This window comes from Sus scrofa, chromosome 1 (assembly GCF_000003025.6).
Source record: "Sus scrofa isolate TJ Tabasco breed Duroc chromosome 1, Sscrofa11.1, whole genome shotgun sequence".
NCBI classification, from domain to species: domain Eukaryota; kingdom Metazoa; phylum Chordata; class Mammalia; order Artiodactyla; family Suidae; genus Sus; species Sus scrofa.
In genome coordinates, this window is record NC_010443.5 from 87,116,619 (window position 1) to 87,141,716 (window position 25,098).

At 37.6% G+C, this 25,098-nt stretch overlaps 1 protein-coding gene across 7 annotated transcripts in view; it reads left to right on the forward strand.

Moving 5' to 3' along the window:
• PHIP (pleckstrin homology domain interacting protein) overlaps window positions 266-25,098 on the forward strand; it is a 130,617-nt gene continuing 105,784 nt past the window's right edge. For 4 of the 7 annotated variants that reach the window (XR_002344074.1, XR_002344075.1, XM_021092190.1 and 1 more), the window contains exons 1-6: window positions 372-645; window positions 758-816; window positions 944-973; window positions 1,159-1,218; window positions 17,609-17,759; window positions 17,855-17,953. Coding sequence is in view for 4 of the 7 variants with exons in the window: in XM_021092190.1 (XP_020947849.1) it covers window positions 606-645; window positions 758-816; window positions 944-973; window positions 1,159-1,218; window positions 17,609-17,759; window positions 17,855-17,953 (439 nt within the window). In the remaining 3 variants the exon portion in view is untranslated. Of the gene's footprint in view, window positions 646-757; window positions 817-943; window positions 974-1,158; window positions 1,219-1,583; window positions 2,223-17,608; window positions 17,760-17,854; window positions 17,954-25,098 lie in introns of those variants that run through there. The other 3 variants (XM_021092177.1, XM_021092205.1, XM_021092207.1) reach the window with 3 other exon arrangements.

Here is a 25,098-nt window from a genome sequence, read left to right on the forward strand (position 1 = left end):
TTTGTTTCCTATTTCTGCTACATAGAAACTAACTTCCATCTCAGCCTCAGCCAGCGCCACTGAATAGAGCCTGTGCTGCGGCGCCGTGTGCGTCAGATCCCTCCGCAGAGCCGTCGCCGACCCCCCTCCCTCCCGCGATCGGCCTCCACAGAGAAAGCGCCTTGCAGCCAACCGGCGGCTTCGGCTCCGACATCTTCGACTGGAAATAAATAAATAAATAGCACCTCCGGCCGGGAAGCAGCGGGCGGGGGGCTCGCCGCGCCGGGTGCGGGGCGCCGTGGGCGCGGGGTCGGAGGCACTCCTTTTTTTCAGCGCCGGGGGGCGGGGGCGCGGGCAGGACCGGGCTGAGCCCGGGGCCGCGAAGGCGGCGGACTCTTTTCTGCGGCGGAGGGATCCGCGGCGGAGGCGGCGGCGGCTGGAGCCGCTGCCTGAGAGTTGTTGTTTCCTCCTCCTCCTCCTCCGCCTCCGCCGCCGTAGCTTGAATGGTGGAGCCCAGGCTCGGCTCGTGAACACACAGTGACAGCTATAGGGCAGGCGGCGGCACCATCCCCGCTTCCCCTCGGCGGCGGGGTGTCCCGCCGGCGGCCCCGAAGTGACCCATAAACATGTCTTGTGAGAGGAAAGGCCTCTCGGAGCTGCGATCGGGTAAGTCGGGGGGCTGCCGGGGCCGCTGGCACCGGGCGATTCCGCCCGCGGGCCCCCGCCCCCCGCCGCCCGGCCGCTCAGCCTGTGTCTCCGGTCCCTCTCTCCCGCGCAGAGCTCTACTTCCTCATCGCCCGGTTCCTGGAAGATGGACCCTGTCAGCAGGCGGCTCAGGTACGGCGGCGCGCGGGGCGGGCCGGGCGGGCGCTCGCCGCTCGCGGGCGTGGGGGAGGGCGGCGGCGGCGGCGGCGGGGCCGGGCCCGGGGCGCGGGGCTCAGCTCTCCCCGCTTTGTTGTTGCAGGTGCTGATCCGCGAGGTGGCCGAGAAGGAGGTAAGGGCGGCGGCGGCCCGCGCGTCCCGCCGCTGCGCGGCCGCCAGCGGGCCGCTGCGCCGCCGCCGCCGCCGGGGCGCGGGGCGCGGGGCTCGGGGTCCCCGGCGGGGCGGGGGGCAGGCGGGGGAGGGGCGCGGGCGGGCCGGGGCCGGGGGCCGGGCTCACGGGGTGCCCTCTCCCCGCAGCTGCTGCCCCGGCGCACCGACTGGACCGGGAAGGAGCATCCCAGGACCTACCAGAATCTGGTGAGACATTCGCGTCGCGGAGCAAAGAAACTTTTCCCCGAGTCGAATAAAAATTGAATTTCCCGCAATTTTTTACGGAGACAAAAACTTGGCCTCGGAACCTGCAAGCTCCCAAGGCCAGGGGAGGGTTGGGAGGCAGGCGCGGGGGCCGCGGGGGGCAGTGGCCGGGGGGACCCGCACCCCGGGGCCGCAGGGGCTGCCGACAATTTATTTGTGATATTTTGTTAATGTGCTAGAAATAAAGATACGTCATGAGCGTTGTGCAGTGCAAGGCCGGAGGAGGAGGGGCCGGCGCGCGCGGCCGTGCGGGCGCGGGGGCGCGCGCGGCGGCGGCGGCGGCGCGAGCGGCGCGAGCGGCGCGAGCGGGGAGGGCGCGCTTTGCACGCCTGCTCGCTCTGCTCGCGCGGGCGGCTCGGCTTTCTCCTGCCCCACACAATGGCTGGTGACTAACTGCTCCGAAGTGGCATTAGCATTTCACAAGCCGGCGGTGCCGCCACCGCGGAACCGGGTCGAGACGCTGGGGGTTTTTTGTTTTTGTTTTTTCCTCCCATTTCTTTCGCCTTCCTTACGAACCGATCTGGGTTTTTTTGTTGGAGAGGTTCGGATGTACGATGCCGGCTGGCCAGCGGCGCTTGCATTTCCCCGAGCGCTTTCTCAGAAGGGACCCCCGAAAACCAGGAGTTTAAGGAGCTTTTTTTTTTTTCTTTCTTTCCAATCCGGCTGTTTCTCGTGTTAGGCCTCCTCGTTAAATTAAAAGCTATTTTTGGAGGCCACTGAAGATCAGTTCTGATTTTTGTTCCTATGTTTACTGTGGAATGGAAATTGGCAAATAAAAGTGCTGCAGTTTCCATCGGGGAGTATTTTGTTAGCAGCTTGGGAAACCTATTTCTTACTTCTGTGGGTTTTCGAAGTGAATATTTTAGTAATTTCTAAAAATCGCTTGTTAAAAGCGGACCTATCACGTAAGGATTGTGAATAGAACAGTGGATATTTGTTTTCGGGAGGTATGTTTTCGTATTGTTTTCTCCTAAACTGATATAGGTTGTATGTATGTGTGTGTGTTGGGAAATTAAAAGCAGTTACTGGGGCAGATCAAACCTTTGAAATCTAGGCAGTGCATTGATTTTCTGAGATATATTTGCACCTGATGTTTTGAAATAGTTATAATGTTACTTTATGAGGGTTTCTGAAAGGATTAGGAAGTTTCAGCTAGTTTAGAATTGAATGTGTTCTGTGAGATGAAGGGATGACATGATTTTTGGTGGCTTTTGTTTCATTTGTGTATAGACATCTAACCTCTGTATCCAAATGTGTTAGGATTTAATAATTGGCTGTTGCTAAGTGTTCATAGCTATTGAAGTTAGCGAGGGTACTTAGGTTTAGTTATTTTAAGGGAGACTTAACCCATACATTCGTTTCCATTCTGTTAGCTTTCCTAGTATTTAGTGATTTAGGCTTGTTTCTTGGCTAAAATGGAGTTTGAAGCAAACTCCAAGATTCAGTAACTACAGAATTTAATTTTTACCTTTGTAAATATTTGACAGAAGTCTTAAGTGGATTTCCATGTTTTTCGTGTTACTTTAAAAATTGTCATAAAGATTATAATGTTCCATTTTAAAGAATAAGGCAGACAGAATTCATCTTTGCATTTATTTTTACCAAAGTCATTTTTACATTTCATAAAAACCCACAAACCCGAAGTCAGTGAGGATTGCTGTATTTTTTAACGTGAAGACTATTGGTCATGTTACATTCATATTTTTAAGATGAGGCTGTCAATGGTATTTGGCCCAGTTATGGGGATGTTTAATCCCTGTAAGAGTATCATTTTATTTTCCAGTGAAAACAAGGTTACCAATGTTTTTCAACTTTTTCTGAGCGAGTTTCTCATCTCTCAGATGTTAATAAAAAGAATTTGTATTCCTAGTCTCTTCTTTATCAGACTTTAGGCATAGTAAGTGGTATTTTTATAAGTGTGTTATTTGTCAAAACCCACCTATTTTGCGTGGAAGTGGTTTTTCTTTGAGTACTTTCAAACCTTTTTCCAGAACAGAAATGTTGGCACCCTCATGAGACAGTTAAGAATTCTCAGATGACTTTGGAGTTCTCTAGCTCCTTTTCTCATTTCATTCATTCAGTGTCACTATATCAGCTGGATCCAAGGCATCATTTGAAGTAGTTTCATATTGATCACACTATATAGTTTCAGTGGGAGGTATATGATTTAACTTTGATTTTTTGATTGACATTTAGTCAGCTTCGAAAACATTTTGGAACACCAGGTGTTTGAGCACTTTTTTATTTCTTAGTAGGATCTTGAAGTTTTATGGTGGGCTAGGTGAGCTTTGCAAAATCCCTTGTACATTGTTCTCTATTGTCTTAATTATTAAAACTGAAAAAAAGTTTTGCTTTGTGTCTATCAAATTGAATAGATTTGAAGTTTATTTTTGTTGAGTGAAGCCAAATAGCTATCCTTGGTGGTTTCAGTAGGGTTTGCTTCTACTTGGAAGTTTGTTGCTGCGTTAACTGATAAAGCGGGTAATATTATAAATGGGAGAATTTGTATGTCAAATTGAAATTTCTAGCAGAATTTGTTATAGCTTTTTGGCATGGGATGTAATATCTATACTTGTGGGCTTAAAAATAGACAAAGATCACCAACTGCAGTCAGGCTGTAGATAAAAATTACAGTGACTGAGTCTTGATCAAGCAGAAGGTAAAGTTTTAAGAACAGTTTAAAATTAAAAGTTTACAGATTAAAAAAATTAAATTCATGCGTTTATTTCAAGTGTCTTTGGTGTTATAAAACAGGATTATGATTTTTACCATCTACCTTAATATTTAAAACTTTTTTTTGTTTTTGCCTTTCAGGGCCTCACCTGCAACATATGAAAATTCCTAGGCTAGACGGTCAAATCTGAGCTGTAGCTGCCGGCCTACACCGCAGCCACAAAAACGCCAGATCTGAGCTGCCTCTGCAACCTACACCACAGCTCCTTGTAATAACAAATCCTTAACCCACTGAGAGAGGCCAGGAATCGAACCTGCATCCTCACAGATACTAGTCTGGTTCCTTAACCGATGAGCCACATTGGGAACTTCAGTATAATTCTTTATTTATTTTATTTTTTGTAGTGGTTTTTGCTTATTTAAAAAATGATTCCATGTTATTAGAAATCTTTCTATTCAAGGGAAAGAATGGATCTTGGTGTAGCCCTGCCAACAGCCTGCAGGTTAACCTCTGGCAAGTCAGGAATTTCTCTGGGCCGCTCTTATCTCATTCTCATAAAGTAAATGAATTGAAATTTTTCTAATGTGAAAATCTCATTTTTAACTAGAAGTAGTGTATTGTCTCTAAGAGCTCAACTTTTTCATTTTGGAATTTGATTATCCAAAACACATAAAAGTCTGTCTAGAGAAATCATGCAGATTAGGAAATTGTATAAATGCTTTTTATAGTGCCATTCTTAGGTTGCAGTATCAGTTTTCTTAAATTATTGGTGGTCTTAAATTGAGAGATGAATAGGAAACCATGCATAGGATTTACTTAAGTATATGTCTTAGGTATGCATTTATTTGGAATATGCTGATTAATGTGAAAGATAAGGTATAAAACTTAGGACACCAGTTTTAGGGGAAAAAAATAGATAACATTAAATATTTTTGAATCAGGGATTTACATTCTATATTAAAGATAAGGTGGTACTATCAAAACTTAACCAGTACAGTTTTGGAGGGGGTTGGTATATAATGAAGTAAATATGTGTAGTAGACTTATCATTTCCTTTTTTAATAGAGTACCAATGAAATAGTAAGCTTTTCTTGGTAGTCTCCAAACAGGGTATAATGTTGTAATTATTGTACTGTGAGGGGAATAGTACATGTCGAAGGGCCGAAGTGGGGAAGTCTTCATCCTCTCTTAGACATACAGTTCATCTGTTACTTACACGAATATTTTTAAAAGTTTGCAGCATTAACAAATTTTTTTAAGTAAATGCTTTGTTAGTTTTTTACTACTCTTGAATCATTGTAAAGTGGCACGAATATAAAGGGGGCGTTGGATTATCCCCTTCCCAACCACACAGTGGTGTTTTACGATTGGTAATGAGGCAGAAAAGTACTGTTGGAGTCTGTTTCCCACTGTGTATAATGGGTTAATGTTAGCTCCTCCTTCATAAGATTTTGTGAGTGATACTGGTAAAAATCAAGTACTATGTAAGGGTTTGTGTTTGCTATTATCAGAACTTTAGTAGGAGTAGTAGTAAAAGGTTGTTCCAATAATTGCTGCATGATGAAAAAAATTTAAGAAAATATTTTAGGAACAAGTATGCATAACTTTCTGAATTTAGTAGTTGCAATATAAAATTGGCTGCTTTAAAACTTCGGAAGATACTATTATAGAGTTACTTTGTAGATTCAAGGGTTAAATAAGCCTAAGATATAAGGAAAAAAAGTATGGTAAATATAAAAAAAAATCATTTTTAAAGCATTGTGGGTAGCTATCTAGAAAAATTTTGTTAAGTCTGTACAGTGATTCTAACTATGACCATATTTGTGAAACAGTTAACATTAGGAAATGTTTCGGTTGTTGAAATATGCAGAATTGATTAGCAGATATATGAAGCTCTTTCTTTTAGTAATGGTCAGATGGCATTTAGGATTATCTGAAGGGTGTTTGTTTTTTCTGTACAGAGATTTTTGCAATTTAAGATCATAGTAGTTTGTATTCTTTTTGGAAATTGTCAGATGTTTTGTAAATCTGTCTTAAAGATATGTATGTTTTAAGCAGAGTTTATTAAAGATCTTTTTGAATTTATTCCTAAGTGAGTATTAGGTTAAATAAATCCTATGAACGACATTTTTTAGTTCATACAGAATTTGCTTTTCAGACCACAAGTTTTTGTTTCTTTTATCTAGAAACTTTTCTCGCCTACTGCAGCCATTCTTCATTTTCCTAAGTTTTATGGTTATCTATCATGTCACTACAGAATTGTAAATAAAATTGTATTCTGCACAGCTTATTTTGGAGAAGTGCTACTAGACAGGTTAATATCTGTAATACTAAGCAAACTGGCCATTAGTTAACAGAATACTAAGCCTATATACATTTAGAATAATTCCTGTTTCAATATACTTTTGACTGCAGATAAGTCAAGCAGTAAAATGAATATATTAGAGAAAAAAATTTTAACAGCACATTGTTGAGGATATTTAAGTTGCTTTTATCTAAATGTGATAAAGGGAGTTCCTGTTGTGGCTCAGTGGAAACGAATCCGACTGGGAACCAAGAGATTGCCAGTTCGATCCCTGGCCTCGCTCAGTGGGTTAAGGATCTGGTGGTGCTGTGAGCTGTGGTGTAGGTCGCAGAAGTGGCTCACATCTTGCGTTGCTGTGGTATCGGCTGGTGACTGTAGCGCCGATTTTACCCTAGCCTGGGAACCTCCATATGCTGTGGATGTGGCCTTTAAAAGAAAAAAAAGGCAATGAAATAAAATAAATGTGATAAAGGCTATTATATACAAAACCCAACTTGAAAATTCTAGAAATTTTAAATGCATGAAGTTTCTGTTTTGTTTGTGAGAAGCTGTGTTGGTGACATGAGCAATTTGTGAAGATAAATTATTTTGTATTACTAAATGATGAGCATATGGAATATAGAGGAGTGTATGTCTTTTATGACAAATTAAGGAAAATTATAATTTTTTGATACGGCATTTGAGAATTCAGAGTACTTAAAAAAATCAAAAATTGCAGTACTGAACAACTCAGTGTGGAACCTTTGGTCACTACAGAGAGGTAGTCATCAGATACAAAGCAGATCCACCTTTAGTTATTTGCCTTACACACACACACACACACACACACACTTACACACACTTACACATGTATACACACTAAAGTGGCTTTATTTGAGCTCAGGGGTCACAGATAAAGAAAAAGGATGGTTCGATGAGAAGTTTTTCATATTAAGAAAATTGGGGTAGAAACATGGTTTGATGCAGCCTCTGCTTGAGTTAAAAGTAATTTAAATTGTAAGGGGAATGAGGTTTGTAGTAGAAGGTTTTGACTATTCATGGCAGCATGGATGATGGCAGCCTACTGCAGAGGAAGCACATAAAGAATCCATGTGTTCCAGACTCCAGATGGCCTCTGGTCACGGTAGCATGACCCATTTGGTCTATATCTGATAGAGAACAGATTTGAAGCTTGTCTTGGCAGAGGCTGTAGAATAAATGCAAGAAATGCTTACCTTTACTTGTGTCATTTGATTCTGGTTTAGTTTTGGGGTGTGAAAGTACTAGTCAACTTGGAGAAGTATACATTTTCTGAAACAACTTTACACGGCCGTTGTATGTGTGATGTTAGTTATTTTGAGTACTGTGTTTGAAACTGAAACATTACTAAAAATGAAATTGGTTCTTAAGATTATTACATTGGCATTTTAAGACTAAACAGTTTAAGAATTTTCAGTCTTTAAATTAATGGACAATAACTTTTCAACAGAGTTGTAGATTTGACTTTTTAATTATACTTTACTAAGTAATGTTTTAAAAACTTATTGCACAGGCTTTGCTTGGCAAATATGACTGTGTTTTAAAACTAAACTTCAAGATGTTTTTTAAAAAGTTAAGCTTTGCCATTTTGTTGTGCTTTAATTTTTCTTTTTTTTTTTTTTGATTGGCCACATTCACAACATACGGAAGTTCCTGAGCCAGGGATTGAATCTGAGCCACGGCTTTGACTGCACCACAACTGCAGCAGTGTCAGATCCTTTAACCCACTGCACTGGGCCAGAGAACCCACCTACACCTCTGCAGTGACCTGGGTCACTGCAGTCGGATTCTTAACTGCAGCAGCTAAACTCCTAAATTATTGTTATAAAGCGTCCTTACTTTTTGGTTTATGGAAACCTTAATTCTGAATAGAGTTTTGGGGATTTTTTTTTTTTTTTTAATGAACATAGTCAGATTATAGTGAATAAAATTTTGAAAAACAGTATTGCCTTTTATTTAAATGACAAATATGTGTTGATAATTGTATTGATAATACTAACTGAATTATTATCTAATTCTTAGGTGATTGACTAAATTGTGAATATAAGACACAGACTTCGAAGCATGTTCATTTATAGTTATTTAAGAGTAAACAGGCCACTGAGATTACTTTTGACCCTTAGTAAGATTCTATATTAATTTTATTATACTCTAATTACAAAGAAATCATAAGTAAGAGTCCTTCTAAGAATAGTTACCCAGCTTAGAGGATTTGACATGGAAAATGGTTGTATGGGTTCTATTAAGTTTGTAATCATAAAACCTGTGTGACAGTGGGGGAGCAACTAACGTTTTGAGAAGGAAACTATAATATAACAAAAAAGAAAAAGAAGATAGCACTTAACTCGGAATCAGGAGACTTGGGTTTTATTACTGTTTTGACTACTTTCTAAACATGTGACCCTAACTTTTGGGTCTCAGTTTTCCTTATTCGTGAATTCCTTACTTGTGAAATGAGGAAAATACTTAAATTTATTTGCTTGTGAAGATAAATAATTTTGAGAATACTTAGCATAAAATAAGTATTCCATATGTCTTTTTTTTTTCTTTTTTCTATGTAAAAGCTGTTAACAGTAAAACAAACAAACAGAAATGCTTGGAAAATATAAACTTGCTTTAAATTTAAAGAGTGTAGTTATAATTGAACCTACACTTTGGAATAATGGTAACAAATTTATAAATTAGAAGTTTAGAAGTTTTGAGAATTTTATGGGCTAGGTTTTAGTAATAGGCCTTATAGAGTGATTAAATAGTAAATAGGGTTTTTTTTTTTTAATGCTACAATAGGCCTAAAAATAAGAACTATGTTACATTAAGTTGACCTTTTAGAACTCAACCGTAGTAGAAAGCAGAAGCTGCTTGCCTTTCAGATCTGAAAAAATATTGAGAAGATCTGAAAAAATACTGAGAAGATCTGAAAAACTGTTTTAGAGCCAATCAGGTGTTCAAGACATAGGGATAAAGTGAAGACTGGGGTCAAATCAGATCATATTGGTGTCAAACATTAGGTGGATTTATTTTCATAAGGACTTTTTAAATACATTCTGGAGGAAGGATTGGCATTTCTAGGTCTCACAAGTAGTAGGAATGAATATATTGATCTAAATAACCTCACTTTGAAAAGGTCTTTTTTTTTTTTAATTTTTAATTTTTTTGTCTTTTGTTTGTTTTTTAGGGCCGCACCTGTGACATATGGAGGTTCCCAGGCTAGGGGTGGAATTGGAACTACAGCTGCAGGCCCATGCCACAGCCACAGCAATGCAGGATCCGAGCCATGTCTGTGACCTACACCACAGCTCATGGCAACGCCGGATCCGTAACCCACTGAGCGAGGCCACGGATTGAACCCGAAACTTCATGGTTCCTAGTCGGATTTGTTTCCTCTGTGCCAGAGCTGGAACTCCATGAAAAGTTCTTTAAAAAGACATCCAATTTTTTTTTTTCCCTATTTAGGTCTAGAAGGATTCTTTTCAAAATGAAAGGTCAACATGTAGTATGTAATGGGGAGTGTTATCAAAATAACAGCCAACCCTTTGTGTCAGGTACTGTGACCAGCTAGCTCCCAGCGTGGTGGCTACTGCCAGTCCCAGTCTTACAGAGGAGGACACGGACTGAATTTTTACCCCACTCAGCAAGTTTAGACCTAGGCTCTTGACTTTAGAGCTCTTAATCCAAATTACTGACCTTTTCTTTAAAAATTGAGAAGTTCTCATTGGTGTTATGGCTGGTAGCTTCCAGTTTCTTTATATTCTCTTCCCACTTGGTAGCACTTAGCATTTAACAATACCTCCCACAGATGATGGCAAAATTTTCTTGCTTGAAAAGGACAGCCATGTATATGAAGTGGCATGTCAAGCAGAACCAGGTTGCTTTAGCCAAAGATACAGGAAAATAAATCCAAAGAGCTCAGTTTCATCCTTGTTCCTTTCTTGTTCAAATTTTAGTTGATAATTCTATAAATGTCTTTTTTTTATTTTTTCTTTTTTAGGGCTGCACCTGAGGCATATGGAGGTTTCCAGGCTGGGGGTCAAATTGGAACTGCAGCTGCTGGGCTACGCCACAGCCACAGCAATGCCTGATCTGAGCTATATCTGTGACCTACGCTACAGCTTGTGGCAACACTGGATCCTTAATCCAGTGAGCGAGGCCGGGGGTCGAACCTGCATCCTCGTGAATACTAGTCCAGTTCTTAACATGCTGAGCCACCACAGGAACTCCATACTAAAAATACATATGCAGTCTGAGAAAGGAATTATGCAAATTTACGATTTGGGCCAGGATGGACAAAGCAAGAGCAGAGTTGCCTTTGTTTCACAGAATTCTTTTATCCCTGCTGCTGCAAACCAAGGATCATTCTTTCGATCAGGGGTGAGTAAACTATGGCTGCTGTGGGTAAATTGTGTGCAAGGCCCTTGAGCTAAAGTTACTACATTTTTAAAGAGTTGTTAAAAATGTATATACGTGGAGTTCCCATCGTGGCGTGGTGGTTAACGAATCCGACTAGGAACCATGAGGTTGCGGGTTCGGTCCCTGCCCTTGCTCAGTGGGTTAACGATCCGGCGTTGCCGTGAGCTGTGGTGTAGGTTGCAGATGTGGCTCGGATCCTGCGTTGCTGTGGCTCTGGCGTAGGCCGGTGGCTACAGCTCCAATTCGACCCCTAGCCTGGGAACCTCCATATGCCGCGGGAGCGGCCCAAGAAATAGTTTAAAAAAGACAAAAAAAAAATGTATATATGTGACAGAGATAGTAGCCCTCAGAGCCTAAAATTTTTATTGAAGTCTGAGCATTTTCAGAAAGTGTTTACTGACCTCTGCTCTAGATAATGCAGCATGATGTTTACAATAAAGATAGATTTGTTTAAGGCAGATTTTAACCATCAGTTATGGACAGTTGACCAAAGATTGTTGTTATCGTATCAAGTCATTTTTTTTCTTGTTTGTCTTTTTGCCTATTCTAGGGCTGCTCCCGTGGCATATGGAGGTTCCCAGGCTAGGGTTTGAATTGGAGCTGCAGCCGCAGGCCTATGCCAGAGCCGCAGCAATGCGGGATCCGAACCGAGTCTGCGACCCACACCACACAGCTCAGGGCAATGCCGGATTGTTAACCCATTGAGCAAGGCCAGGGGTTGAACCCGCAACCTCATCATTCCTAGTTGGATTCGTTAACCACTGTTCCACGATGGGAACTCCTCAGGTCATTTTCAGTTGGGATTGGAGGTGTGGGTGGAGATGTGAGAAGTTTGAAAAAGCTCTGACCAGCCTACTTGATTGAGGAGTGAATTTTATAGGGGTGGCATCAGGGTTTACATTCATTTAGTAGGCTCTTGCGTTTTAGTGGGAGGAGTTGAAGTGTTTATCAGAAGGGGCATAGATTGGAGCACTACTGATTAATGTGCATTTAAAAGACTTTTTAATAGTAATCATTAATTTTAGGGTAAGATTTAAGTTGTTGAATCTGCATATACCTTGGTTCTGACTTTGGGTTTAAAGTTTCTGTCTTGGAAATATTTAGAAAATTGGTCACTTTGATTTCCTTTAACCATTTTAGGAAAGAGTACTTACAGTTGTCATTACATCATTTATATTCTACTTCTAATCTTAGATTTTTAAGTGTTCCCCTTTACTTATAGGAATTTAGGCATTTGTGCAAGTTTGCTTAAATAATAAAAAGTCAACTTTTAAAACTTTTTTTTAGCTCAATTTAATGTGTTGAAAACTACTCAAAATGTCTACCTTATAGCTTTCTTGTACATTGATATATATTTATATGTGTGTATATGTATACACACACACATACATTTAGACATGGGTACTTCGTAGGAGGTTAAGGGGAAGGCAGTGTGATTGTGGCTCTGGAGTTAGACTGCCTTGGTTTGACTCTTATCTCTACCATCCACTGAATGTGTGTGACCATGGGAAGATTGTTTTATCTTTTTGTACCATTGTTTCTTTTTCTTTTTTTTTAAGGGCCACACCTGTGGCATATCTAAGTTCCTGGGCCAGGGATTGAATTCGAGCCATAGCTGTGACCTGGGTAGCAACTGTGGCAACACCAGTCCTTTAACCCACTGTGTCGGGTTGAGGATCAAATCTGTGCCTCCACAGCGATCTGAACCACTGCAGTGAGATTTTTAACCCCCTGTTGGAGAGCAGGAATTCCCATCATTTGTTTATTAATGGGAATAATAATAGAATATACCTCTCACAGTTATTAAAATTGTTAACTCAGCTTTTACAAGTAAAACAGTTACCACAAGGCCTAGTATTTAGTGTGCAGCCAGTATGTGTTAGCTGTATTAGTAGTTACGTTTATCACACTTGACTTCACAATTTGGTTGTACTTTTTATGTGTTGAATATCTTTTAAGAGCTTGAAAGCAGTTCTGGTCATGAAAAGTAATGGGTATATTAGAATTGAGAACGTCAAGTTTTGTTTTTCCCAAATAATGTATAGACAGTTACTGAGAATCCAAATATAAACATTTTGGATAAGGGATTTTATTACAATATCATTTCATGTTTTTCTTTTAATTATTTACTAGTAAACTAAAAAGTCCATTCAAACTAAAAAGCTTAGTATTATAGATACAGAATTCTTAATAATTTAAAATTAAAAACTATATATGTATAGCCATGAGTTATTTTAATTCTTAAAAATTTGTTTTGTCTTTACATTTTAAATACTGACCGCAATGAATGGGTTAATATTCATGAAGAATAATATTGAGGAAAAAACAGTAGAAAAAAATAATTTTTATTCATTTTTAAAAGTACGTATTGGGTGTATGCATATATATGTGTGTGTGTATATATATATGTGTGTGTGTGTATATATATATATACACATATATATATATATGATGAATTTGGGACAAAAAGAGATGGTCCCTGTGCTCATGTAGTTTATGGTGCAATTGAGAAGAAAATCATTAAAACATTACATTATTAAATATATAATCATGAACTGGTACGTGAGTTAAGGAAAAATTGTTGAGAGTGTGCAACCAAGGTAGCACACCTAGACTGAACTGGGTGAAGGAAATTGATTTTCCTTTGAAGGGAAGCGCTGTAGCAAATAGATCTGGGAAAGAGGGTGTGGGGACAGGCAGAGCGTACACCGCATGGGAAAAGCATGTCAGGAGAGAGTGCAGGTAAAGAATGTGAAAGAGAGCCAGTGTGTCTAAATGTGGAGAGTGGGGGCTGTGGGGTGTAGGGCGATAGATGAAGCAGACAAATGGTAATGGACTCTGCATGTATTTCAGGACTTGTAGACCATGGTAAGGATTTGGATCTCCCAAGAGCAGAGAAAGCCTCTCAAGTGTTTTAGGTAGAGGTGACTTGACCAGATCTGTATTTTGGAAAGAGTATTCTAAATGTAATATAGAGAATAAAGTTGAGTGAGAAAGAAGGCTTCAGTGGGAGTGGCAGAGATGGGAGTTTATTGCAAAGATGGTTTGAACTTTGATTGTTATTATGGAGATGGAGACAGGAAGATGGGTTTAAGGCTAGGAAAGAAGAATATCAGTTGGACATGTGACTGCTTGGGTATTTGGAATGAGGCGGGAGGGAGGAATGGTCGGTGTGAAAAGTATGACTTCTTGATTTGAGGTTGAATAGATGGTGTTTCCAGTCACTAAGGTAGTGTATTGGGGGCAGGGTGTGGCAGCAGTGTTGACACAGGCATCATGAGTTCAGTTTGGGGTACGTTGAGTTGAGGAGGCTTTGGGATTCCAAGGAGAGGTGTCTTTTAAGAAAGTTTGATATGCAGGCCTAGGCTATAGATATAAATGTGTTCTTAGGTAGGACATGGACAAAGTAAATTGGCAATTTTAGTACAGTGCAGGGTGTTATGAGCCCCCAAACAGAGCAAGATAGTGGTAGGCCCCATATGTGTGTTTGGTGGGGGGAGGGAATTATAGCTTTCATTAGATTCCTACTTAGGTATAGGTATCAAGATATATTGAGTAATTAATGTATTAGTACTACAAGTGCTGAGGAAGTAAAGGAATGTTTGGGAAGGAGTTTAATGTGCTATGAAGACACAAGGGGCAGAGGTAGTGTCATGGAAGCCTGAGACATGGAGGAGAGTGAGGTGTAAAGAGGTAAGGGTTACAGTTTCTAGTAGACAGGTCAGCTGCTGTATCAAAGCCAGAAAGCATGAGGAGTTTAGGAACTGAAAGTATCTCTGCTAAATTGAAAGTTGATTTTGAAAAATTGAAATATGCTAAATAATCGAAAGATTTAATTGGAAAAAGTGGATTCATAATGTTTTATTAAAAAGATACAGTTCTGCAATAAAGATTTTAGGTTCACTACCTGAAGTGTATTTTGAAAGAAGACCCTAAAACAGGACCATTATAAAACTAAATAAGTAATGAACTTTCTTGTTCAAGTAAAATTTTTAAAAGAAATTGTGATCATTTAAAAAAATTCACATCAAAATAATTATCATATACAAATTTAAAACTAGCAGGACCTTATAAATATTCTAGACTTTAAATTTTTAAGTAAATTAGGGAAGATTAAAATATAAATATAGTTCTAAGATTTTGTATTTTATTCTGAATGCCTTTTCTGTTTAATAGTACTAGTACCTGAAAAAGTATGTTTTGAGTCAAGATGATGTTATTACTAGGGAAAAAGGGATTCTATAGCTAAAGGAATTTGTGAAATTGTGCATTAAACATAATTAAATTTATCAGGATTTTTCAGAGCCTTTAATATCATTGTGCTTTTGTGACTCTACAAAGCAAAGATGTAGTGTGTATAATTTGTAGTAGAATTTCTTTTCCAGAAGTTTTCATTCTATTACTACTTATTGACCATCTCCTGTATGGCAGACTCTGAGCTATTTTAAATTATCAAAGTATGACAGTATAGCTCATGTTGTCTCTGACAGTATATTATGATAAAAAGTAAGGTAGGTTCCTCTTAATTAGTTTCAGCCTAGAAGAATGACTATCAGCTAACTTTTTAAAAATATCATTTATGGTTCAGCAGTTGGAGTATAACATACACTGTAAAATGGAGTGAAATGATTTAATCTCTCACCCCCAAATCTGTCTTTTCATAAGGAATTCATATTAAAATGCCATTACTAAGTGGACTTTTTTAAAGTTGTCATGTCTTTTTAGGCTCTTGGCTATGACAGTTTCTGAGACTTTCCTTGTTTTTTGTTTGTTTGTTTGTTTGTTTGTTTTTTGTCTTTTTGACTTTTCTAGGGCCGCTTCCCGTGGCATATGGAGGTTCCCAGGCTAGGGGTCAAATCTGAGCTTCCAAGCTAGGGGTTGAATCTGAGCTGTGCCACAGCAATGTGGGATCCGAGCCTCGTCTGCAACCTACACCACAGCTCACGGCAATGCCGGATCATTAACTCATTGAGCAAGGCCAGGGCTAGAACCTGCAACCTCATGGTTCCTAGTCGGATTTGTTAACCACTGCGCCATGATGGGAACTCCCTCTGAGACTTTCCTTGTTATTTATTTTTTTAATGGAGGTGAAATTGATGTAGAGTAGTATTTTAGTTTCCGGTACCCAGCATAATGATTGGATACTTGTGTATATGGTGAAATGATCACCGTAGTAAGTCTAGTTAACATCTGTCACCATTATGTAAAGCATTTTTTTTTTTATTATGAGAACTTTTTACTCTTTTAGCAACTTTCACTTGTGCAATACAGTATTACTATTGTTATCATGCTCTTTATTATACCCTCATGACTTATTTTATAACTGGGAGGTTTGTACGTTTGGAATCCCTTCCTCATGGGAGTAGATTAAATGGTTAAATGGAGTCAAAAGGTACAAGCTTCCATTGTTTAGAAAAACAAAGGAAGAAAGAAAACACTAAGTAAACTAAAGAGACAATTCTCAAACTTTTTCACCTTACCACCTCTTTACATTGATAAAAATTATTACAGTTCCTTTGTTTATGTGGATTATAATCTATTCATATTTATCATTTAAAAATTAAAGCAAGTTAATTTTTTTTATTTAAACATAAACTCATTTCAGGTTGATATAAATGAAAGATTTTTATAACATAATTATTTTCCAAAACAAATTTGTGAGAGGAGTGGCATTGTTTTACACTTTGGGGGATGTTTTATGTCTGGCTTAATAGAAGGCAAATTCTTATATCTGCTTCTACATTCAGTCTTTTGGAACATCACATATCATGTGGCCTCTGGAAAACTTACAGTACACTCACAAGAAAATGAGAGTGAAAAAGCAATTTAATGTATTAGTCATAATTTTTACCTGAGAAATCCCTAGGGGTTTCCAGAACTGAAAACAGCTGCACTAGAATATTTAGGTATTAAAGTGAGAAATTTTTTGTAATTCGATAACCTAAAGTGAAAAAAATAGTGTACTTTTTCCCTAATTTAATTCTTGTTACGTTATTGTGCAGATATTGTCTAATTACTAAAAGGGATGGATAATAAAATATTAGCATTTCATTTCTTGATTTCAAATGCTGGCATAAATTTAGCAGTACTTTGAAGTTGTTCCAAAAGTGCTCGGACTTTTTGCAGTTGATAAATTTATTTTATAAATAGTCAAAACTTGTTTAAGAATTGGAATTTGGCCTTTTTCTCTGTAAAATTTTGGAAAACAAATTGCAAAATTCAGCATAGAGATTATATAAATGTTTTAAATTTTGTAGTGAGAACATGAACTGTCAAGTTTCTTTAATCTTGAACTGTTTTGGGTTTTATATGAAAGGTCTAGAACATTTATTATGTTTAATATTTTTTGTTGTTGGAAGTTTTGGTATTTTTGTTTTGTTTTGTTTGATGGCCGCATCTGCAGTATATTGAAGTTCCTGGGCCAGGGATTGAATCCAATCTGCAGCTGTGATCTGCACTGCAACTGCTGCGATGCTGGATCCTTTAACCCACTGTGTCATGCTGGGAATAGAACCTGCACCTTCACAGGGACCCAAGCTGCTGCAGTCAGCTTCTTAACCCACTGTGCTACAGTGGGAACTACTGTTGGAAGTTTTTGAAAATTAAAATTTAAAACTGAAACATGCCATTTTAGGTTATAACGCTATATATTTTTTTCATTGTACAATATTTGCATTGACTAGGATCTGTTATAACATGCTATATTTAGGTTACATTAATTCTTTAGCATTTTTCCTCTTCAGTGAATTAAATTGTGATTGGGTATCTATTCTGTGATTCAGGTGGTTTTAGAGAATAAAAGTGAACTTTTGCCCGGAGTAAAATGAAATATTGACTAGTCAGAACAAACTATATTTTTGAAGTATATTTACTCTAAAGAATTTTATCACTTTATTTAGCAAATATTTTATATGTCTTCCATATATTAGGTGAAGTATTATAGACATTTAGCACCTGATCACTTGCTGCAAATATGTCATCGACTAGGACCTCTTCTTGAACAAGAAATTCCACAAAGTGTTCCTGGAGTACAAACTTTATTAGGAGCTGGAAGACAGTCCTTGCTACGCACAAATAAAAGTATGCAAAATTTCTCATAGAATTTAGACATTCTTCTTCTTGCTTTTTGTCTTTGTGCCCTGACTTTATGCATTAACCATGTGTGTGTTTCATAGGCTGCAGGCATGTTGTGTGGAAAGGATCTGCTCTGGCTGCATTGCATTGTGGAAGACCACCAGAGTCACCGGTTAACTATGGTAGCCCACCCAGCATTGGTGAGTCGTTTGATATCCTCTTGGTGAAGAGCTTTTGCAGATACAAATGTTTTTTACTTGCTGTGGAGTCAGAGCATTTCATATTGTGTACAATATCATTCATGAAGGAAAAACTCAGATTTTTTTTCTTATGTTAGTCATCTGTAGTGAAGAAGTCATAATATGTAATTATGGACTGTACATATTTTACCTGTCTAGGCTATTTAGCTCATTGGTATTTTTACAAAAGTGTTTGCTAAGATGTATATCAGGTTGATTTAGTGGGCAACAGTTTTATAATATAGATTAATTATAATGGTGGAAAAACAAAAATAGTTTGGTTATTCTTTAAATCATAATGCATTTTTTTGCCTTTAAAATTTCAAAGAAGGAACACTGATGCATATAGGGCTTCCTCCTGAAGTTACCCCTTTTAACTCTACTCCTTCCAGGTCTTTGTCTTACTGTAACAAGTCTTCTTGCTTCCTGTGTCTTCTCCTTCTCTCCCTTTCAGGTTACACTGTGTAACACTGTAATATTCTTGTTAAATTCTAACTGCAGTGTTACTCTTCACAAGGTAGTATACGAGGTAAAGATATTTTTATGATGTTTTAATTCTTTTACCACCAAATCTGTACTTTTGACTTTCAGAGACCTTCGTATTTTCAATCACAGCCTCTTCTTTTATCCACACTCTCCTGCCTATCCAGAATGTTATTCTCCCTGTCTTCCACCTGTCCAAATTCTACTCATTTCTTTTCTGGGTACTTACACTGATCATCTATAGTACAGTTTTGTATAACTTGTTTACTGTTTATGTAGTATATCTTTTTCTGTTGTTTTACTTTCAGCCTTTTGTATCTTTTTATTTTCTATATCTTAAAAACAGCACAGAAGCAGTTTTTTTTTTTTAATATAGTATGACAATTTTTGTGTTTTATCTGGGGCATTTTGTCTTTTACATGCATTTATTGATATATTTGGGTTTTAATCTATTGCTGGTGGGAAGATGATCTCTTTCTCTGGTTGTTTTTAAGATTTTCTCTCTCTTACTGGTTTTCTGCAGTTTGACTGTGATGTGTTGTAGTGTTAATTTTTTTCTATTTATCAATCTTGAGATTTATTAGGGTTCTTGAATTTGTAATTTCCTTAATGGCATTGGAAAATTGTCAGCCATTCTCTTGTAAAAATATTGTTTCTGCTCCATTCTCTCTCCTCTTCTCCTGGATTCCAGTTAAACAGATGCTATACTTTTTCACCTTATCTCCTCTCTTACTCTTTTATGTTTTATATCTTTTATCTGATGTATTCTGGATTATTTTCTCTGAGCTATTTTCCAAAGGTATCCTATGTTTGTGTGGTCAGTAATCATAAATGACCTTTTTTTTCTTTTTTAACATAAAATTGTCCTAGTTAAATAATGGTTTCTGTATATTCTTATTATAATGAACAACTATTAAAACAACAACAACTTTGAGACATTAGTGTGTATTTGTACTTAGAAAAATATACTAGGGGGTAGAACAGTTTTCTGGAAAGAAAGGGAAGGTAAATTTAATGGGAGTTTCTCCTCTAGGGAAAAGTTTATCCTTTTGAAAAAATTCAGATTCCATATAATAAGGCGAATATGTGATGTCATTCTTTAAACCCTTTGGTAGCAATGAAAGTGCAAAAATGATTGATAGTGATTGTCAATGATTATCAAAATGACTATCAAAAATGGTAACTTCTCTCATAAGATTTACTATGTAATTACTATATTCCAGGCACTGCTTTAAGCATTTTCCATTTATTTTCTCTTTTAAAACCTTAAGTGGTCTGTAAGCTGGAAATTTGGAAAAAGAAATTGAGGGATAAAAAGGTTTTGGTGACTTAATCAAAGTCACACATTTAGTGAGTTGTGAAGCCAGACTGATTCCCATTATGCTATGCCTTATTCCCAATAAGCTAAACTTTCAAATAGTAACACTTGGCTCCTCAAGAAAGCTGGTATTATTAGACACTTTTTGGAAAGGATACCAAATGTTTTGTGAAATCAAATAAAAATATCTTATGCCAGGTCAGATCAGTAAATAATGCTAACATGGATATGAGGTATAAATACAGCAAAAAAAATCTTGAATTTCATTTCGCATCAGAGAAATGTAATTGGCATATTCAAATAATAGAATTAATTATCAAGCAGGTAATTGTTATACCTTTCTGAAAGAGTTTATTTCATTTTTAACATTTAAGATAAGTTTTCTTTCCTTAAGATAAGTTTTCAGAACATTAGTTCTTTTTTTTGTTTTGTTTTGTTTTTTGTTTTTTGGGGTTTCTTTTGTTTTGTCTTTTGTCCTTTTAGGCCGCACCAGATCTGAGCTGCGTCTGCAGCCTACACCACAACTCAAAGCAATGCTGGATCCTTAACCCACTGAGCAAGGCCAGGGATTGAACCTGCAACCTCACGGTTCCTAGTCAGATTCGTTTCTGCTGCGCCACGATGGGAACGCCAGTTTTTATTTTTTATTTATTTTATTTATTTATTATTATTTATTTATTTATTTATTTATTTTTGCTTTTTAGGGCTGCACCTGAGGTTCCCAGGCTAGGGGTCAAATCTGAGCTGCAGCCATCGGCCTATGCTACAGCCACGGCACCATATTTCTTTTATGTACCTGTACTAGAATGCCAATTTTATCTTGTTTTGTACTTGCATATAGTTTTTGTAGTTTCTGAAGAGAAGCTGGACTTCACTTATTAATAATCATAGTTTAGTGTCATGTCTCATAAGTTCACTTTGATGACAATCAGGGTATCATCACTGCTATAAAATTGTAAATAGGGTGGTAATGGAAATAAAAATTGATCAAGCTTTTTGACAAAATAGGTTGCCTGCATAATGGTAGTATATCATTTCAAGTTATCACAGAGTATGAGTCAGAAGTTTTTTGTTTTTTTTTTTTTAAAGTTATGAATGTTTGTAGTACTTATTTCTCCTTTTGTTAATCCCCTGTCTCCAATCTCATTCCTCTACCCTAGGATTTAGCTCTAAACTGGGATTTCTTAACCTCAGCACTGTTTAGAGTTTGGGCAGATAATTCTTTTTGTAGATGGTTATCCTGTGCATTTTAGGATGTTTAATCAGCATCCCTGCCTTTTCCCATTAAATGCTAGTAGTAGCTCCTCTTCCGCAATTGTGACAGCCAGGGAAGTCCCCAGATACTCCCAAATGCTGGACAGGTAAGACTGCCTCCAGTTGAGAACCACTGTTCTGAACTTTCTCTAAAGCAAATATGATCGTGTCTTGCCTTCTTTTAACCCTGTGACTTTGAATCATCTCAACCCTGTAATGTGGCTCACAAAACTGAGCTTTTCCCCCTTTTCCTCACCTGTACCTTGTGCTATAGCTTTGCACAACAATTGGGCAGTTCTTAAAATCATCCAGAGTCTCTTCATCCCTTGGCCTCTGCTCATGTTTTATTTCTCTCTGCAATGTCCCTCTCTTTTTTTTTTTTTTCCAATCTGTGAACATTTATCTATCTGTCCCTTAAAATCTAAATGTAACCAGGCAGAATTAGTGCTTACATTTACTTCTTCTGAAACTTTTATCATATAGTCCTGGTATTTATTTACCTTTGTTTTGTCTACTAGGTCCTGGAGGTTAGAAATTCTGTTTTAGTGCTCGGTATATAGACCCAGCTCCTCAGCATTAGTAACTAGTAAATAAAGAGGCATTGAGCAGTTGATGTAATTGATGATTTGAGGTGAGACAAGAAAAGTTCAGAAGTTGGTGGGAGGGTAAAAAAATAGTTTGTTGAAAGAAGAGAAAGACTTGGTACAAGGAGAGCTTTGTGGTAGGGAAAAACTCCAGAAACTGATTTTTAGGAAATTGAGGTTTATTAGTAAACTGAGTTATCAATTCATTATGTATATTTGGAGTATTAAAATCCATACTTGTATAATTTTGAAACCAACTCGAGCTTATCTCAGTGTTGTCTCATCCTTTTTTATTTTGTTAAATGCTTATAAATCCTGACTGCTTTCGTATCTCTTATTATTTGATCCAAATTGTGAAAATTGAACTGAAATTCAGTTCTTAGGGTAGGAGAACCAAAGTGGTTGGCTCCTTTCCAGCCCTTTAAAACTCCTTGAATAATGTTTTCAAAAGCAAAAAAAAAAAAAAAAAAAAGCAAGATCCCACTAATCCATTGCTATCACTAGCTGATATCTCATTTTCTGTGGAAGAATTGTGGAGGTACTTGGCATGGCAGTGTTTACTTTCATAGCTACTAAGAAATCCCTGGTATTGTCTTTTCTCCCACCTCTTTACCCATATTATGTCTGTTTTCAGTTACAGTTTATTCTGCATTTATTTGCCTATACCCTACATCAATAGTGAGTGACATGGGTCAGGAGAGAAGAGAGGAAAGGAGATATATAGATACATTAAGGACATTTTTAAGTTAAATTTGGAGGTTCATTTAATGCATGTTCATCTCGTGAAAAAAGATTGAAATAAATTAAAGCAGTTTTTTTGCTAATTGCCTTATTTGTGTTTTTCTTAGATTTACCTTGTTAGCCAAGTAAACTTTTTATCTCTAGGTTTTCCACTTTTCATCCTTTGTGCTGTTTTGCCTAGATACTTCCATATCTTTGTTGTTTACTTGTTGCAGCAAGGTTACAGTCTTGGTAGGTGGTGATAAGGAATATTGGGGAACCTGATTCTTAAAAATGTCTGTGTGTAAGGAAACAATTTTGCCTTGAAAAACAGCTGTACAACACAAACATACAGTTAACGCTAAAAAGCATGTACGGTAGTTGCCCCTTTTCCTTGGTGGATTATTCTTTGACCTCTGGTGTATACCTGAAACTGCAGATAGTACCAAGCCCTGTATATTACTGGGTTTTCCTATATATATGTATCTATGATAAAATTTAAAAATTAGGCACAGTAAGAGATCAACAACAATAACTAATAATAGAACAATTGTAATATTATACCCTTGAATAATGCAGGCTTTAACTGAGCCTTGAATAATGCAGCCTCTAACCAAGGCTCTGGCTTCCCACCACCCCACAATAGTGTAGTACTATATAAGTACTTACTGAAAAAATCCTAGTAAAAGGGGATCCGTGTTGTTCAAGAATCAACTGTATTGTAATAAAAGTTATGTGAACATGGTCTTGCTTTTTTTTCTCTCTCAAAATATCATACTCTATGAATTTAATGCCTTTTTTTTTTTTTAACCTCAACTAAGCACTTACACAGTATGGTGGTAACCTTTGCGGTTTGAAGTGCAACAGCAAAACTAGCACAAATTTCTTTTTCCTTCTTCACAGTTTCATGGATAGAATATATTCATTCTTAGTGTAGATCTTGGCAACCTCAGTTTAGGATTTTTTTTTTTTTTTAATTTCCTTACTCAGTTGAGAACTTTCACCTTTTCACTTAGAAGGAAGTACTTTACAGCTTCTCTTTGGTTTATCCAAATTGCCTGCATCACTATTCCTGTGCTTTAAGCCATTATTAAGTAAAATAAGGGTTACTTGAACACCAGCACTGTAGTACCAGGGACAGTCAATCTGTTAACCCAGGTCTGATAACCCAGATGGCTAATAACCAGGCTGCTAAGTGACTAGTTGATGGGATGTGCTGGACAGAGAGATGGTTACTTCCTGGGTAGCATGGAGCTGAGCTGAGGATGCAGAATTTCATTGTGCTACTCAGAATGGTGTGCAATTTCAGCTTAGGAATTGTTTGTTTCAGGAATCTTCCATTTAATATTTTTGGACTTCGGTTGACTACTGGTAGCTAAAACTATGGAAAGAAAAACCATGAATAAGAGGGGACTACAATACCTTAAGAGGAATCTTACATCTTGTCCACAAACTAGTTTGAACAAAAGTAACAAGTATTCGCTTAAAATTACGTACAAATCTTGACTCTGCTTTTGTAGGCAAATTGTTTAATTTTTCAGCCTCTCAACTTCCTCATCTGTAAAATGGATATAATAGCTACCATATCCATTTATTTGGAGGCCTAAATGAGACAGCAAAGTGAGGCACACAGTAGACAGCAACAAATGTTACTTTTTACCTTTCTTCCTGTCACTAATGAATTATTTTGCTAATAAATCTTGACTACAGTTTTAAAGGGAAGCTTCTTTTCCCCTCTCATTTTCTTTGTTATGTTTTGCCATATTTCCAGTATTTGACTTACTTTGCAATTGGTAGTTTCTTAAATCTGGCACTGGACTAGGATCTGGAATTATAGGATTAATTTTTTCTTCATGTGACTATTCTTACATAATTATTAGAAAAGTGGTTTTGTAAATATTTGAGGTTTAACATAGGATGTATGATTTAGCATTTGGCAAATAATTCAGCAAATCATAGGAGTCAAGAACCTATGGTTTCTTTTCTGTTCATTTGTCCTTTCCCTGATATTCTCATAGTCCATACTTTATCTTTAGTTAGGTGTCTACTCATCACTTATTTGCATACATTTAGTTTGATCTATTATTTTCTCAGTAACCATTTTTTCTTTCAGAACTCATTTTCTTCCACCATTTATAGTCTTCTGTTTTTCTGGTTATATAGTTTTATAATATGTGTTGTTCTTTAACTGTTTCCAACTTAGCTGTGTGTAGGGTCTTGGTTTTTGTTTTTTAATCTGTCCCCTGAATGATATTCATTTATTTACATTTGTTTACTATACTGTTAGGGCCTGGAGGATAGAGGTTATGTTTTATTCTTTATAGGCCCAGCTCCTCAGCATTACTAAATATTGTGTGAAGAAGCAGTATGTGATTGATGTAATTAATGAACTGTGGTGGAACAAAAAAAGTTCAGAATGATACTCATATTTACGTTTGTCACAGGTTTTTTTTTTTTTTTTTTTAACCCTCTATTCTCCCTGCCCTTTACTTCCTTCTCTCTCTTTTTTTTCTTCCTAAGAACAGGTGGCTGTGAGAGACTACTAAAATGTATTTGCATTTTTGTTTTTTAAGGGAAATAAAGCTAATGTTCATTATGCCAAAGTACCAAGTGTATAAAATAGATATTATTATTTATATATTTTTTCTTTTGCTCAAATTTCTTTTCAAATTATGATTGACCAAAAAGGGGAGGCACTTTGAAGAATGACTGTTTCCTTGGGTGAGTTTAAATTGTTGCTCTTGTAG